Genomic DNA, 16614 nt, shown 5'->3' with positions numbered 1-16614 from the left:
GTCTGTTGTTTACAAAAGGACCGGAAGTCGATACATTACTTCCTACTTCATAATAAAAGACCCTTAGCGGATATAAGTAATATTAAACGAAAAAAAATGTATCTTGAAATTGAATTCACTCATTAGATTAAATTTCCAGAATTAGGAAAATAATCACCCTGCATGGTGGTAGCAGTTACAGATGACTTGCTCTCCCGCGAGCCGCAGCGCGACCAGGACACCTCTATTGTGGAAAAACCCTGACCGGAAGTAGTATCTGTGACGTCTGCTCGCGCTGGCTGGGATGATCTCCGGGATTCCGTCAACGGACCGTTAATGTGTCGGTCCGTCCTGCGGCTCCGCTCCGTGCTGCTGGTTCGGGCTTGGCGGGCCGCTGAGGGACCGCAGAGCCGCGGAGGAGGGGTGGGTGGGTGGGTGGGGGGAGCGCTGTGTGCGGCGGCGGCGGCGGCGGGCCGTGGCGGGGCTCCGGTGGAGGACGGACCGCGGTGACCTGCGGCATCGGAGCGGGGAAGCAGCGCTCGGACGACGGAGGGGATTTTCAGTGATTTGAGCGCTGTGGTACCGCCGCGGTACCGTCCAGTCCGCGGGGCGGGTCGAGCCTGACCTTCCGGGCTGCGGGACGCTGCGGTTCACGTCGCCGCTCCCGCACGAATTCTGCGTCAAAGAAGCGATTCTGCGCTCATTTTAACGGGGCAAAACACGCAAGTCCGCTCATTCATTTACACACTGAGATTTAATTGTAAAACCTCCAAATATAATTTTTTTAATTCAATTCAGGTGTTTGGTTTAGTTAACATTTAAATGATGTTCTATTTTTGTAAAGAAATGATTTACGTGTTTTATTGACATTTTATTAACGTGTGATTCTATTTAAAATGTTTTCACACTACTTTATTTATTAATATTTATGCGTATTTATTTATTTATTTATGTTTTTGTTGTCTCACAAATAATATAATATAATAAAACTGAATAGAATGATGACATGTCAAATAAGCCAGTATAAAAATTATTTATTAGACTATTTATTCAGATATTTATATATAACTGGAAAATAAGATAAGAAAACCACACGATAGCAAGATATATATATATCATATATCATTTCCGTTTTATTATTATCATAAAATGTGATGTTATTCAACAATCAACTGAAAGCACAAGTCTAGAAAAATCACAGCATTTTCAGTCAGAAGGGGAAATTCTAGACCATCTTTATAAAAAAAAAAAAAAAGAAGAAGTTTCACGTGACCATGGTTGAAACAAAGTGCAGTATATGAGAATTATGGGAAGTGTAGTTGGCTGCCTCTCTGTTAAAGGGACTACGGTGATGGACTACAGTTAACCGCAGCGCTTTGCGGCTCTTTGTTTCGGGACTTTTTTTTTGTTTTTTTTCGGGCATCATGTCGGATAAAACGGCGCCGCGCTGCCAGCTGAGGCTGGAGTGGATCCACGGTTACCGTGGTCACCAGTGCCGCAACAACCTGTTCTACACCGCGGGGAAGGAGGTGGTGTACTTCGTGGCCGGCGTGGGCGTGGTGTACAACACCCGGGAACACACCCAGAAGTTCTACCTGGGACACAATGATGACATCATCAGGTAAGGGGGCGTGGCTTCAAGTTTCTTTCGTGGTTTTCCGGCAGTATTAATCATCCCCGTACCTGGAACGATGCCCCTATATAGTGTCATCGGGGGTTTTAGCCAATCACAAGATAGGCCCTCCTTTTGACTCCTCCCACAATCAGGCAGCTCTGCTCTGGCACATGGCACCACGAGAGGAAGTACTTCCTTCCTCTTCCCAATAAACTTTGAATATAACGTTGTTGGACCAACGTGACCATGTGAAATTGTTGAAAAGCGGAATCATTTGACTCTTTTAAGTTTAAGTTCAATTTTATTTATAAAACGTGAAAAGCAAGCCAGTCGTACGTTTTACATCCTCCACGTCTCCGCGTCAGTTTGGCGATCCACCCGGACCGGATCCAGGTGGCGACAGGTCAGGTGGGAAAGGACCCGTTCATCTGCATCTGGGACACGTACGCCATGCAGACCGTCTCCATTCTGAGGGACGTCCACACACACGGGGTCGCCTGTCTCGCCTTCGACTCCGACGGACAGGTGAGGCCCCGCCCCCACCGCGATGTCACGCGACTAGGTCAGGCCCTCAAACTTTGTGTTTGCTTCCATAGCGACTGGCGTCGGTCGGCCTGGACGCCAAGAACACGTTGTGCATTTGGGACTGGCGGAGAGGAAGAGTCCTCGCCACAGCGACGGGACACTCGGACAGGGTGAGAGTCGTTCGTCCTCCGACAGTCCTGAGCTCTGAACCGCCGGCATGCCGCCGCTCTGAACCTCCCTGTGCTCCTCTGCAGATCTTTGACGTGTGCTGGGATCCGCTCCAGGCCGGACGGCTGGTCAGCTGCGGAGTCAAACACATCAAGGTGAGACACGGCTCGCTTTCAGAATGTCTTCGACACAAACGACGTCCGGCAGGAACGCTGCGACTCTGGAAGAGAGAGAGAGACGGAAAGCACGGCGCTCCATCTCTTCAGCTCCGTCAGTCACAGGACAGTCGGTCGTCTGCTTCTTCCTCAGTTCTGGAGTCTGTGCGGGAACGCTCTGACCCCGAAGCGAGGGATCTTCGGGAAGACGGGCGACCTGCAGACCATCCTGTGCGTCTCCGCGGCCAAAGAGGAGCTGACGTACTCCGGCGCTCTGAACGGAGACGTGTACGTCTGGAAGGGAGTCACTCTGTTCCGGACCGTTCAGGCAGCACACGGGGTACGAACCGGGAAAACTCTCACCCTAACTGAACGTCAGAAATCGGCACTTACATCTTCGGGACCTGGGAATTCATTCGATGAAGATGTTTTTCAGGCGGGGATCTTCAGCATGCACGCGTCCGAGGAAGGATTTGCGACGGGAGGACGAGACGGCTGCATCCGACTGTGGGACGTCGACTTCAAACCGATCACCAGGATCGACCTCAGGGAGGCGGAGCAGGGCTACAAAGGTCCGAACACCTCACCCCTGTACCTCAGTCTGAAACCTCGCCTCACGTTATTGGGACCTTTGACCTTTCGTTTGTTTCAGGTCTGTCAATCCGAAGCGTCTGCTGGAAGGCCGACCGGATCCTCGCCGGCACTCAGGACAGTGAGATCTTCGAGGTGATGGTCCGGGACCGGGACAAGCCCGTCCTGCTGATGCAGGGTCACAGCGAGGGCGAGCTGTGGGCTCTGGACTTGCACCCCAAACAGCCGGTCGCTGTGACCGGGAGTGACGACCGCTCCGTCAGGCGAGTACGCCGGACATCGTGTCCACTTCCTGGTTGTGTCTCACACAAAGTACATTTGAACCGGGTACTGGTACTCAACGGTAGCGATTTTAGGTATTTTGGTGTATTTATGTGGTAATAAATATTAATTTGTTTAATAACAAAGTTTTTTTTTAAATTTAACATTAATTTCTCAATATGAATTAACAAATATATTAAAGCAACATCCAACTGCTTGTATTGTTGTGTCACAAATTTCTTCAACATGAAAACCCGACACAGTGTTTTTTCCTAATGAACATATTAAAACTCAGCTCTATTAACTCGTGTTCCTTTCCTTTCCCCTCTGGAAAAATCGTGATGAGGCTCCATGTTGGGCAAATAAGTTTAAAACAAATGAGCAATCTCTTCAGCCTTGAGCAAAATCTTGTGCTCAACCAAGTTTTCCCACCGCTGGTGTCGAACTACCCGTCATACGAGATATCGTATTTTGAGAAGTGGAGCTGTAATTTTAAGGGCTTTCAATGCTTGTTCCGTTCTCTCCTGCTCCTGTTCCTGCAATGCCGTGTTCAAATCCGGCTTGGAAAATTGCTCTTCCTCTCCCTTAGGTACCCCCCGAAAAAAAAAGAGATACCGTTTGATTTTACGTGACTCGGTGTTCGGTAGCGCCGACGGAGTTCAGTCGGTACCTATAGAAGTCTCACGGTCTGTCTCCGCGGTCTCTCAGGTTGTGGAGTCTGCCCGACCACACCCTCCTCGCTCGCTGCAACATGGAGGAGTCGGTTCGAAGCGTCTCCTTCAACAGCGACGGGTCTCAGCTGGCTCTGGGGATGAAGGACGGTTCCTTCACCGTGCTGCGCGTCAGGTACTTTTTTTTTTTTACCCCCCCCCTCCGATGAGAGGGAATCCCACCGATGCGACATATCGACGGTGTTGACGGCAGCTCCCCCCCCCCCCCCGGCAGGGACATGACGGAGGTGGTGCACATTAAGGACCGGAAGGAGGTGATCCACGAGCTCAAGTTCTCGCCGGATGGTTCCTTCCTGGCCGTGGGATCCAACGACGGACTGGTGGACATCTACGCCGTCGCCCAGCGCTACAAGAAGGTGGGCGAGTGCGGCCGGTCCTCCTCCTTCATCACCCACCTGGACTGGTCCGTGGACAGCCGCTTCCTGCAGACCAATGATGGCGCCGGAGAGCGGCTCTTCTACAGGATGCCGGGTACGACCACACCCACGCGACATAAACCCAGACTCTCCCTCCAGACGAATCGACTCTCCTCGCGAGGAGTTTAGCTTTTCCCCCATGTGCTTCACTCTTTGCCGTCTCCTCCAGCGGGGAAACTGTTTCCGAAAGAAGAGGCGAAGGGAATTCACTGGATGACCTGGACCGGAGTCGTTGGCCAGGAGGTGAACGGGATCTGGCCCAAATACTCCACCATGACCAACGTGAACTCCGTGGACGCAAACTACAGCAGCGCCGTTCTGGTGTCTGGCGACGACCTCGGCCTCGTCAAGCTCTTCCGGTTCCCCTGCCTCAAGAAAGGTCTCGTCTTCGTCAATCGCGTCGTCGCCCCCGAGTTTCTCTCTCCGGGTGTTTAATCTCTCCGGACTTCCTCCAACAGGCGCCAAGTTCAAGAAGTACATCGGCCACTCCGCCCACGTGACCAACGTTCGCTGGTCCAATGACCTGCAGTGGGTCGTCAGCACCGGCGGCGCCGACCACGCCGTGTTCCAGTGGCGGTTCCTGCCCGAGGGCGTCATGAACGGCGTCCTGGAGCCGCTCCTCCAAGGTGCGGAGAAATGAGACCTGTGTGACGTCATCGGCATTTCTAACCCGTCCCCACCTGTTATAGTACTACAACTATACTACAACTATACTACAACTCCACCAGAACCACACGACTACTGTACTACTACTGTACTTCTACTGTACTACTACTACTGTACTACTGCTATACTACTGCTATATTACTACTATTGTACTACTACAGTACTACTACTATAGTACTACTACTGTACGACTACCATACTACTACTGTACTACTTCTGTACTACTACTATACTACTACCATACTACTACTACTACTGTACTACTACTGTACTACTACTATACTGTCCTACTACAATACTACTACTGTACTACTACCACTGTACTACTACTGTACTACTACCGCACTACTACCATACTACTACTATACTCCTACTGTACTACTGCTATACTACTACTACTGTACTGCTACTGTACTACTACTGTACTACTACTATAGTACTACTACTGTACGACTACCATACTACTACTGTACTACTTCTGTACTACTACCATACTACTACTACTACTGTACTACTACGGTACTCCTACTACTATACTACTACTGTACTACTACCACTGTACTACTACTGTACTACTACTGCACTACTACTATACTACTACTATACTCCTACTGTACTACTACTGTACTACTGCTATACTACTACTACTGTACTACTACTGTACTACTACTGTACTGCTACTGTACTACTGCTGTACTACTACTGTACTACTGCTATACTACTACTACTGTAATACTACTGTACTACTACTGTATAACTGTACTACTACTGTACTACTACTGCTATACTACTACTGCTGTACTACTACTGTACTACTGCTATACTACTACTGTACTACTGCTATACTACTACTACTGTAATACTACTGTACTACTACTGTATAACTGTACTACTACTGTACTACTACTGCTATACTACTACTGCTGTACTACTACTGTACTACTGCTATACTACTACTGTACTACTGCTATACTACTACTATACTACTACTGTACTACGACACAGCAACTTTGGCAGAATTGATACAGAAACAGAAAAGTTACAGACAAATACAAATAAAAAAATGCAGTTAAATCAAGAGAAAAATCAATATAAAGAAAAGTGTAAAAAACTAAAAGACCAGACGAGGAAAGGGGCGTGTCGACGCCTCGACTCCATCCATACAACGACACCACAACTAGCTTGCGTAGTGCACCGTTAGCCACGCTGCAGCTCCACCCACCGCCCCGTCCCTTCGTGTCCCTGCAGAAGGCTACGCAGACTCCAACAGCGGCGAGTCGGACTCGGACCTGTCGGACGTCCCGGAGCTGGACTCGGACATCGAGCAGGAGGCTCAGACCAGCTATGAGCGCCAGGTCAGCAAAACGTCTCCACCCCCAGACCGCCGGGCTCAGTGTCTGTCTGTCTGTCTGTCTCTCTCTCTCTCTCTCTCTCTCTCTCTGCCTCACTTTATCTCTCCAGTCACACACGTCCGTCTCTGCAGGTGTACAAGGAAGACCTGCCGCAGCTCAGGAGGAAGCTGATTGGTTCCCTGAAGAGGCAGAAGGCTCCGGAGGAGGGGCTTCGCCTTCAGTTCGTTCACGGGTACAAACACAATGAAACCACAACAAGATTGTTTTAATTCGATCACAACACGGATCCTCAAACTCTCCAGATTTGAACATATTAAAACAGCATTTAGTTTTGGTATTTGACGTCCTCGGATGACGTGAGCGTTACCATGGTGATTTCTCCCCCCCCGTCTCAGGTACCGGGGCTTCGACTGTCGCAACAACCTGTTCTACAGTCAGACGGGCGAGGTGGTGTACCACGTGGCGGCGGTGGCCGTGATCTACAACCGGCTGCAGCACAGCCAGAGGTTTTACCTCGGCCACGACGACGACATCCTGAGCCTCGCCGTCCACCCGCTCAAAGACTACGTGGCCTCCGCTCAGGTACGGTCGGCGCTGAACGGCGTTTGGTCGTCTTTGGATGCTTCTGATCGGTCGCCTGTGTCCCTACCCCCCCCCTTCAGGTGGGCCGAGACCCGGCCATCCACGTGTGGGACATCCAGACCTTGAAGTGTTTGTCTCTGCTCAAAGGACACCACAGCCGAGGAGTGTGCGCTCTGGACTTCACCGGTACGCCCTGCACCGTTCGCCATACATCACCACGACGGTGTTTTTCCGTCGTTGTATCTTGTGTTTCTTTGGTTTGGTTTCATCTTCGAATTACATTTTTTTTCTGTCCTTGAATCCTTAAACCGCGTGTCTGTTTGTCAGCGGATGGGAAGAGTTTAGTCTCTGTGGGAATCGATGAATTTCACTCGATCGTCATCTGGGACTGGAAGAAAGGAGAGAGACTGGCCAAGGCCAAGTACGCACACACACACACACACACACACACACACACACACACGATATTTCCTACTATCATGATTCAGCCAGTGTAACGTTGTTCCGTCCCACAGAGGACACAAAGATAAAATCTTCGTGGTGAAGAGTAACCCTTTCAGGATGGACAAACTGGTGACTGTGGGCATGAAGCACATCAAGTTCTGGCAACATTCAGGTACGGTCAACCTCCACGGTGGTGTCCACAACGCACCCGAGACGTGTGCGAAACGAGGCACGAAGGAAACCCGTAACTCTTGTCCGACCTCCGCAGGAGGTGGCCTGACGTTCAAACGGGGGATTTTCGGGAACCTGGGGAAGCAGGAGACGATGATGTCGGCGTGTTACGGACGCTCGGAGGACCTGGTGTTCTCCGGGGCGACCAACGGAGACGTCTACATCTGGAGGGACACCACGCTCATCAAGACCGTCAAAGCCCACGACGGCCCCGTGTTCGCCATGTGCTCGCTGGACAAGGTGCCGCTGGACGCTGCCGTCGCTCAGTCACTCGTCCTCCAACCGTCCCTTCTGTTCTCCTTTCGCTCATTCTCTCTCCACGGTGAGACCCAAGACACCGTCGATGAAATGGGTTGAAAGTGGCTTTGTTTCCTCCCAGGGTTTTGTGACGGGCGGCAAGGACGGCATCGTGGAGCTGTGGGACGACATGTTTGAGAGGTGTCTGAAAACGTACGCCATCAAAAGAGCTGGACTGTCGCCGTCGTCTAAAGGTCTCGGAGTTCAGTATCTCTCTGCCTCTGCTCTCATCTTTCTATTTCCACCGTCCTCTGTCTCTTCTCTATCTCTTAGTCTATCTTCATCTTTCTCGTCGACCTTTTGTTTGTTTTCCACCTCCTGTCTTTGTCTCCGTCTGACCTGCCGTCTGGTCTTCAGGCCTCCTGCTGGAGGACAACCCGTCCATCAGAGCAATCACCCTGGGCCTCGGTCGCATCCTGCTGGGAACTAAGAACGGAGAGATTCTGGAGATCGATAAGAGTGGAGCCATGACGCTGCTGGTTCAGGTCAGTCTTCACACCTCTTGTTGTTCTCCGTCCTGTCAACACAGTTGATTCTGATTGGCTGAAAGTTTGTCTGTGTGTGTGTGTGTGTCCAGGGACACATGGAGGGGGAGGTGTGGGGGCTGGCGGCTCATCCCCTGCTTCCCATTTGCGCCACCGTGAGCGACGACAAAACTCTGAGGATCTGGGAGCTCTCAGCCAATCACCGCATGGTCGCCGTCCGAAAGCTGAAGAAAGGTAACCGCGGCAACCACACCGCCTGTGTCTTTTGTGTTACCACCCGCGTTTCACACGTTCCCCCCTCACCTGCCCGTCTCGCGTTTCACCCGCTTCTCGCCCGTGGTCCACAGGTGAGTCACCCTCGTGTTTCCTGTCTGTCTCTTGTGTGTCGCCTTGGTTTCGCAGGTGGGTCACCTCTGTGTCGCCTCCTCGTCACCGGTGTTTCATCACCTGTGTGTCTCCTGCCAGGTGGGCGGTGCTGCGCCTTCTCTCCGGACGGCAAGGCTCTGGCGGTCGGCCTGAACGACGGCAGCTTCCTGGTGGTGAACGCCGACACGCTGGAGGACATGGTGACCTTCCACCACCGCAGAGAGCTCATCTCAGACATCCGATTCTCTCAGGGTGCGTGAAGCCACACGAAGGTGGGAAACCAGTCGAAGGGTTGTACAGGAGTGGGCTGTGTGTTTTCAGATGCCGGGAAGTACCTGGCGGTGGCGTCTCACGACTCGTTCGTGGACATCTACAACGTCCTGACCAGTAAGAGGGTGGGCATCTGTAAAGGAGCCGGCAGCTTCGTCACCCACATCGACTGGGACTCCAGAGGTGAAGTCGTCGTCCCGGCACCGATCGGTACGCCCTGTCTGTGACTCTCTGTGTCTACATCGCTGTGTTTGGACTGATCCTGCAGGTAAACTGCTGCAGGTGAACACCGGAGCCAAAGAGCAGCTTTTCTTCGAGGCCCCCCGAGGACGCAGACAAAACATCAGTGTTGCCGAGGTGCGAAACGTCCCGCCGTCCTCTGGTTCGGGGTGTCTGTCGTGAACCTGTTCAGGCTCTTCAGGGTGTTCCCTGTGTTCAGCTGGAGAAGCTGGATTGGGCCAGCTGGACGTCCGTCCTGGGTCCGACCTGCGAGGGAATATGGCCGACGCTCAGCTTCGTCAACGCGGCGTCGCTCACGAAAGACGGGAAACTGCTCGCCTCCGGAGACGACTTCGGCTTCCTCAAGCTGTTCAGCTTCCCGTCGAGGGTGAGACTCGAAAAACGAAACGTGTCGGGGTTCATCTCGCCGTCGCAATCTCCTCTCCTCACGTCACCCAATGACCTTTGACCGCAGGGCCAGTTCGCCAAGTTCAAGAAGTACGTGGGACACAGCACGAACGTGACCAACGTCCGCTGGTCCAACGACGACTCCGTCCTGCTGTCGGTGGGCGGAGCCGACACGGCGCTCATGATCTGGACCAGAGAGCCGCCGGGTCACAAAGAGAACAAAGCCGTGGACAGCGAGGAGTCCGACGACGACACGGAGGAGGACGGAGGTAACGGGGCTTAAGAGGTCGGAGGTCAAAGCTCAGAGGTTCAGGGGGAAGGGAACAGAGACAGGAGACGGATACAGAGAGCAACTTCGACTTGCTTGCAGACGTGAAGGAGGAGGTTGCACGTTGTACGAGAGTTCTGGCTTCCCGGTGAAGGAGTCTTTGTGTTTTCAGGGTACGACAGTGACGTCGCGCGGGAGAAAGCTGTGGACTACGTCACCAAGATCTATTCAGCCAGCATCAGGAACATGACGGGGACCAAACCTCACCTGCAACACAAAGAGGTTCCTGTGGACGAGAGGTACCTGACTGCTCTCCTGTGTCATCAGCACCACACAGACCGCTCTCTCATTGGATCGGTCGGCCGATTCAGGAGGCCTCCGCTTCCTCCCTGCTCTCTGACCGCGGAGCAGCGAGGCCTAAGAGTCCCAATAAGAACCACTGAGGATGAGGAGCGGCGGTGTTGATGACAAAGCTAATAGTAGCCGTCTGTAACTCCCCTTGACACTGTGACGGTCGTCCTCACCTTTAGGCCTCCGGTGAGCCGTGCGGCACCGCTGCCAGACAAACTGCTGAGAAACAACCTGAGCAAGAAGAAGAAGGCGGTGGAGGTCAGTGTGACGTGTGTGTGTGTGTTCAGTCACTTCAGTGTGTTTAGTTGAATGCGAGTCGAATCTGCTCAGCAAATGAAGGCGTGTGTGTGTTGAACCCCTGTGTTGGGGCGTTCGACTGGTCTCTGACTCCCTCTCCCTCTCTCTCTCTCTCCGACAGGAGCTCCTGTTGGAGCACGTGTTCGGCTACCGAGGCTTCGACTGCCGCAACAACTTGCATTACCTGAACGACGGCGCCGACATCGTCTTCCACACCGCCTCCGCTGTGATCATCCAGAACCTGTCGGCCGGTCAGCGGAGCCCCTTTGTGGTTTCAGCCTGGCTCTGAAAACTCTACATTCTCTAACTCTGCATTCGGGCTCGCTGTCCTTCTCTCCCGCAGGGACTCAGAGCTTCTATCTCGAGCACACCGACGACATCCTGTGTCTGACTGTCAACCAGCATCCCAAGTATCAGAACGTCATCGCCAGCGGGCAGATCGGTGAGGGCCACCGGAGAACTTCTGTATTTCCCTAACCTGGGAAATGCTTTTCTTTTGATGCCTCCTGATTTCGTGCCGGTAACGACGTTCATGCTGCGGTTAACTTTGCCCTGTAAGAGATAAAAGTGCTCCGAGGCTAACAGCTGGTCGGTGCAGGTCTGAGGTGGACCGGTGCTCCTCAGACGTCTCTCAGTCTCTCTGCTCTGATGTTTTCATGCATGAGCTGCAGCTTTTGGTCCATCGCACTTCTTTTGTTTTTGCTTTTTGTTTTTGTTTTTTTCCCACGCTGCTTCTCGCCATCGTCACGCGTCATCACAGGTGATGTCTCCGACCTACCAGGTACGTCTGCTCCACCCACCCCCCCCCCCCCCCCCCCCCCCCCCCCCCACACACACACACACACACACACATCTCCCTCTCATTGGCTTTCATACATCTGACCGCATGTGTGTTTGCACGTATGTGTGTGTGTGTGTGTGTGTGTGTGTGTGTGTGTGTGTGTGTGTGTGTGTGTGTGCGTGTGTGTGTGTAGAGGCCGAGATGTCTGGTGAGTATCTGGTTCAGGTTTTGTGTGAGTCTGTAGTCTGCGTCACGTCTGTGCAGGACTCTTCTTATTCTCATCAGTCCCACAAAACGAGCTGTAGAAGGACGCACCTCCACCTACGAGTTAGTCCATTCAGCCACTTTCAAGGCCACAGCTGTGGTCGTCATGGTAACGGTGAAGCTGTGCGTCGCGTGTGAAAGCTCTCGGAAGAGAGGCGAAGGGTCTGATCGTGTCTCTCTCGAGTGAACAGCCGCTTCAGAACAGTAATAAAACAGTGTGAACACAATAGACATACAAATAACTGAATGAACACCTGCAGTCTTTTCAATAATTAAAACATTTTTTTTTTTTTTTTTAAACCTTAAATATAAAAAGTGATTTAATGGTTTCACTGTTTGTCTGTTGGGTGTTTTGTTGAAGCCAGAGGGGGAAATGGGGGAGAACCGCTATTAAAAAGGACCTCTCAGTCCCCAGACACAGCCTGTCATCTGTCGTCCCGCCACTAGAGGTCTCTGTAAACACCTGGTTCCAGTAGGTGGCGCTGGCCTTTGACCTTGGGACTGATGGGGCCTGCGGTCACATTTAGTTGGTGTTGAAACGTCTCAAGTCCTTAAAACATTTCAGAGCGATTTTATTTCCTCAAACAGAGAACGGCAACGCAGAGACTGACAGCTCCCGATCCGACACAGGCAAGTTAGCTGGTAGCTAATTTCGTCCTGTGAGAGGGCTAGTTAGCGTGTAGCAGGTGTTTCTCTGACCCCCCACCCCCCCGGTGAGTCTACTCATCACCCCCCCCCCCCCCCCCCCCACCACCATCCTTATCTCCTTTTAACATCTCCACACTTGTTGCATTTTCACATGGTCTCATTGGTCCAAAAACATTATATTCAAAGTTTATTGCCTCAAATCCAGCTTTTCCTTGATTCTCCTCCATTTGACTATTGGATCATATGAGCTGCATTCAGAATCTGCTGTGTCTGTGTTGGCTGGACTGGCTCCGGGGTTCCATTGAACTGGCAGTTCCTCTATCCGGTTGTTCCTCTCATAATTCAGGTTTTTGTACATTCACAATGGTAGAAATGATAAAAGCACAATTCAGTACCCTTAAAAACATATGGCCCTTTCCACCCCAGTCCCTTGTAGCCTGCGAATATACCCAGATAGCAATCAAGGTTTCTGCATCCGGTGTGCAAAGACGCTAAGAGATTTTGAACTATCTTCAGGTTCTTTGGTTCCCCATGTTGCCTGAATCCCTGAAGTGCAAGTTTCTGAGGATCATTTGGACTTTCTTTCCTTGTTTTCTTGCCTCCTCGTCTGCTTGGTCCTGTGGTGGAGGAGGTCTCTCTGGTCCTCTGCTCCCTCAGTCCTCGGGTCTCTGGCTCTTGAGTTGTTGCAGTATCTATTGTTTCTGACCTCTGCTCTCAGGCCTGGCCCCGTCCATCCACGTGTGGGACGCCATGACCAAGCAGACCCTGTCCATCCTGCGCTGCTCCCACGCCAAAGGCGTCGGCTACGTCAACTTCAGTGCCACGGGGAAGCTGCTGCTGTCGGTGGGGGTGGAGCCGGAACACACCATCACTGTGTGGAGGTGGCAGGAAGGTACAAGCACCGAGACTCGCACAGGCACTTGTGTTCAAGCACAGCCCGGCTGACCTCTGACCTCTCACCAGGCACCAGAGTGACCAGTAAAGGCGGCCACGCCGAGCGGATCCTAGTGGTGGAGTTCAGGCCGGACTCTGACACTCAGTTTGTGTCCGTGGGGGTCAAGCACATCAAGTTCTGGACTCTGGTGGGGGGGTCGCTCATGTACAAGAAGGGCGTGATCGGCGCGGTGGAGGACGGCCGCATGCAGACCATGCTGTCGGTGGCGTTCGGCGCAAACAACCTGACGTTCACCGGCGCCATCAACGGAGACGTGTACGTGTGGCGGGAGCACTTCCTGCAGCGGGTGGTGGCCAAGGCCCACAGCGGGCCCGTGTTCACCATGTACACCACGCTGCGCGACGGGCTGATCGTCACCGGAGGGAAGGAACGACCGTAAGTCTGTTTGTGTGTGCGTGTGTGTGTGTGTGTGTGTGTGTGTGTGTGTGTGTGTGTGTGTACTGTCTGTGTGTGTTACGTTGTGTGTGTTTTGCAGGACCAAAGAGGGCGGTGCAGTGAAGCTGTGGGATCAGGAGATGAAGCGTTGCAGAGCCTTTCAGCTGGAGACGGGTCAGCAGGTGGAGAACGTCCGATCTGTCTGCAGAGGAAAAGTAAGTACTCCACCACCAGGAAGGGTAGAGCGTGTTCACTACCCCCCCCCCCCCCCCTTTCGATTCGGACCGGAGCGTCTTCAGAGAGAAAGTGTTTCGTTTGGGCGACGAGAACACGAACTCTGAACCGGAGCTAACAAGAGATCTCTGCTCCCCTTGAAGTCTTACTTCGTTTACAAAACGATCTTTCTTGCCGGCGAGGTGAGCGGACAGAGGGAGAGGATGCTACGTAGTGCGCAATGCATTTTGGTTAGTAAAGAACCAAAGCTCACCGTGTGAATCAGAAGAAGCGGACGCAGAAAGAAAAAGTTGGAAAATATCTGGGAGTTGTGAGGAAAAAGTAGTGAGAAAGGCGTTAATTGATATTGCGGTTGTTTGTGGCTACCCATTAGCCAACGGGCTAACTAGCCTAGCCACCACTGGCTAAAGCGTCGGGACTTACGCTTTCGGTCCGGACCAATCAGTGAGTCCTGTTTCTTCTTCACTTCCTCTCTGGCCGGTGTTTGTTTCAGGCCACAGCGCCCACCAAACCAGCAGTTGTTGTAATTGTGTGACATTTTCCCGGCGGTTTGATCCGGCCTGTGAAGTGAATGTGAACGCCACCTGAACCAAATGACGGGCTGAAAATTCACACAAACACACACTCTGACCCCTGTGGTTGTCCAGGGGAAGATCCTGGTGGGGACGAAGGACGGGGAGATCATCGAGGTCGGGGAGAAGAACGCCGCCTCCAACACGATGATCAACGGTCACACCCAGGGAGGGATCTGGGGTTTGGCCACGCACCCCGTCAAGGACGTTTTCATCTCGGCCAGCGACGACGGCACCATCCGGATCTGGGACCTGGCTGATAAGGTACCAGACTCTGCAGGTAGGGGGCGCTCTGCAGCCTGCACCGGGCGCAACATGTTCCTCTGATCCTCCTTTGTGTGTCAGAAACTCCTGAACAAGGTGAGTCTGGGTCACCCCGCCAAGTGCACCTGCTACAGTCCCAACGGGGAGATGGTCTCCATCGGCATGGAGAACGGCGAGTTCATCGTCCTGCTGGTCAACTCGCTGACCGTGTGGGGCAAGAAGAGGGACCGCAGCGTGGCCATCCAGGACATCCGGTACGACCTCGCTCCATCCAGTCTCTGCCGCTCCTCCTCCCGAGAGCTTTCAGGAACTTCTGTTCTGCTGCAGGTTCAGTCCAGACAACCGCTTTTTGGCGGTGGGCTCGGTGGACAGCGCGGTGGATTTCTACGACCTGACTCTCGGCCCGTCGCTCAATCGGATCGGTTACTGTAAAGACATTCCGGGCGCCGTCATCCAGATGGACTTCTCCGCCGACGGCACATACATCCAGGTCGGGAAGAGGAACGGCGCAGTGCTGCGAGGACCACGGAGGTCAACTTTAACGCCTCCCTCTCGGTTCTTCGGTTCTCAGGTGGCCAGCAGCAGCTACGCCCGGCAGGTCCACGAAGTTCCTTCGGGGAAGATCATCACGGAGCCGCTCGTCACCGACAGGATCACTTGGGCCACCTGGACCAGGTGAAGCCGAGAACCTTAATTCTGAGTAAACAGGTTAAAATCTTATGGAACTGACAGGAAATCCGTTAAGTTGAGGGAGCAGAGCAGATGGCAGGACGACTTCCTGTCCGATTCTTCACGTCACTGATGTCGTCATGTCTGGTTCCTGCAGCATTCTGGGAGACGAAGTCCTCGGCATTTGGCCCCGTAACGCCGAGAAGGCCGACGTGAACTGCGCCTGCGTTTCTCACGCCGGCCTGAACCTGGTGACCGGCGACGACTTCGGCCTCATCAAACTCTTCGACTTCCCGACCACAGAGAAGTTTGTGAGTGACCCCCCCTCCGTCTCGCCGACCGTCTGGCGTCCCCGACGCCGACTCGCACTTCACCGCCCTCCCTCTGCTCTCTCTCTCTCTCTCTCTCTCTCTCTCTCTCCAGGCCAAACACAAGCGTTACTTCGGCCACTCTGCCCACGTCACCAACGTACGCTTCTCCTGTGACGACAAATACGTGGTGAGCGCCGGCGGCAGCGACTGCAGGTGAGACTCGAACCCTCCCCCGCGACCTTCCACGTGCTTTGAGGATCATTTGGAGGGAAATTTGCCACCTTATCCTGAGGTCGGGGAAACCCTTACCCTTTTTTTGTTGCCAAAATCGAGTTTATTCCAAGTTGCAGGTCCAGATCTGAAGGCTGAAGCTTTATTGTTGTATATTATAATCTGTATTTAACTCTTGTTTTTGTGTTTTTTTTTCAGCTTGTTTGTGTGGAAATGTCAGTGAGGACTCGTCCCTCTCCTGCTGACAGACCTCCTCCTCCTCCTCCTCCTGCTCCTCCTCCTGGGAATCAAACCCGTGACTCTTGTCCATTTAGAAGCGTTAAATGGAAATAGTGTATGTTGTGGTGCAGTGGGTCCGTGTGGTAGGAAGTTGGGTTTTTTTTTACACACACACTGGTGGTTATCAAACCATGGTGCTACAACCAGTGAGGGCTTCACTATGTGTGTGTGTAGATCAGTGGTGTGTGTGTGTGGATCGGTGGTGTGTGTGTGGGTGTAGATCAGTGATGTGTGTGTAGTTGTGTTGAAACCTGGAAAAAAGTAGAAAAGCTGTTGAATAAAATGCATTTTACATCTACATGGTGGTGCCGAGTCGTTTCTCTTATGCACGTCGTTTTTCTTGAAGATACGATG

General features: G+C 52.6%; 1 protein-coding gene across 2 annotated transcripts; it reads left to right on the top strand.

The window, feature by feature from the left end:
* Positions 1-927: 927 nt before the first annotated feature.
* On the top strand, positions 928-16488 carry eml6 (EMAP like 6). Of its 2 annotated transcripts, XM_080520418.1 has the most exons (41): positions 928-1600; positions 1960-2119; positions 2191-2289; positions 2374-2442; positions 2597-2782; positions 2879-3014; positions 3095-3296; positions 4003-4140; positions 4240-4496; positions 4611-4820; positions 4900-5067; positions 6356-6462; positions 6591-6691; positions 6855-7041; positions 7122-7227; positions 7369-7462; positions 7557-7657; positions 7754-7956; positions 8096-8207; positions 8371-8498; positions 8591-8732; positions 8964-9116; positions 9186-9317; positions 9403-9491; positions 9574-9741; positions 9829-10030; positions 10202-10328; positions 10560-10638; positions 10799-10928; positions 11021-11119; positions 11438-11458; positions 13089-13262; positions 13334-13700; positions 13801-13915; positions 14582-14770; positions 14852-15024; positions 15098-15260; positions 15342-15445; positions 15597-15750; positions 15863-15963; positions 16180-16488. In XM_080520418.1, exons 1-41 carry the CDS (start codon positions 1404-1406, stop codon positions 16202-16204), a joined length of 5868 nt encoding a protein of 1955 aa, XP_080376544.1. In that variant the 5' UTR covers positions 928-1403; the 3' UTR covers positions 16205-16488. The 2 variants fall into 2 exon arrangements, with proteins under 2 accessions (XP_080376544.1, XP_080376545.1); XM_080520419.1 differs by lacking the exon at positions 11438-11458.
* The last annotated feature ends 126 nt before the right edge of the window (positions 16489-16614 follow it).

This window comes from Blennius ocellaris, assembly GCF_963422515.1.
Source record: "Blennius ocellaris genome assembly, chromosome: 3".
Taxonomy (NCBI): domain Eukaryota; kingdom Metazoa; phylum Chordata; class Actinopteri; order Blenniiformes; family Blenniidae; genus Blennius; species Blennius ocellaris.
This window is presented reverse-complemented; position numbering and strand designations above follow the sequence as displayed.

Bases quoted from the DNA above. Each gene is read 5' to 3' on its own strand.
- eml6 (XM_080520418.1), top strand. From the start codon at position 1,404: ATGTCGGATAAAACGGCGCCGCGCTGCCAGCTGAGGCTGGAGTGGATC. The intron at 7,957-8,095 runs GTGCCGCTGGAC...GTTTCCTCCCAG, and splicing joins CCATGTGCTCGCTGGACAAG to GGTTTTGTGACGGGCGGCAA. The intron at 13,263-13,333 runs GTACAAGCACCG...ACCTCTCACCAG, and splicing joins TGTGTGGAGGTGGCAGGAAG to GCACCAGAGTGACCAGTAAA.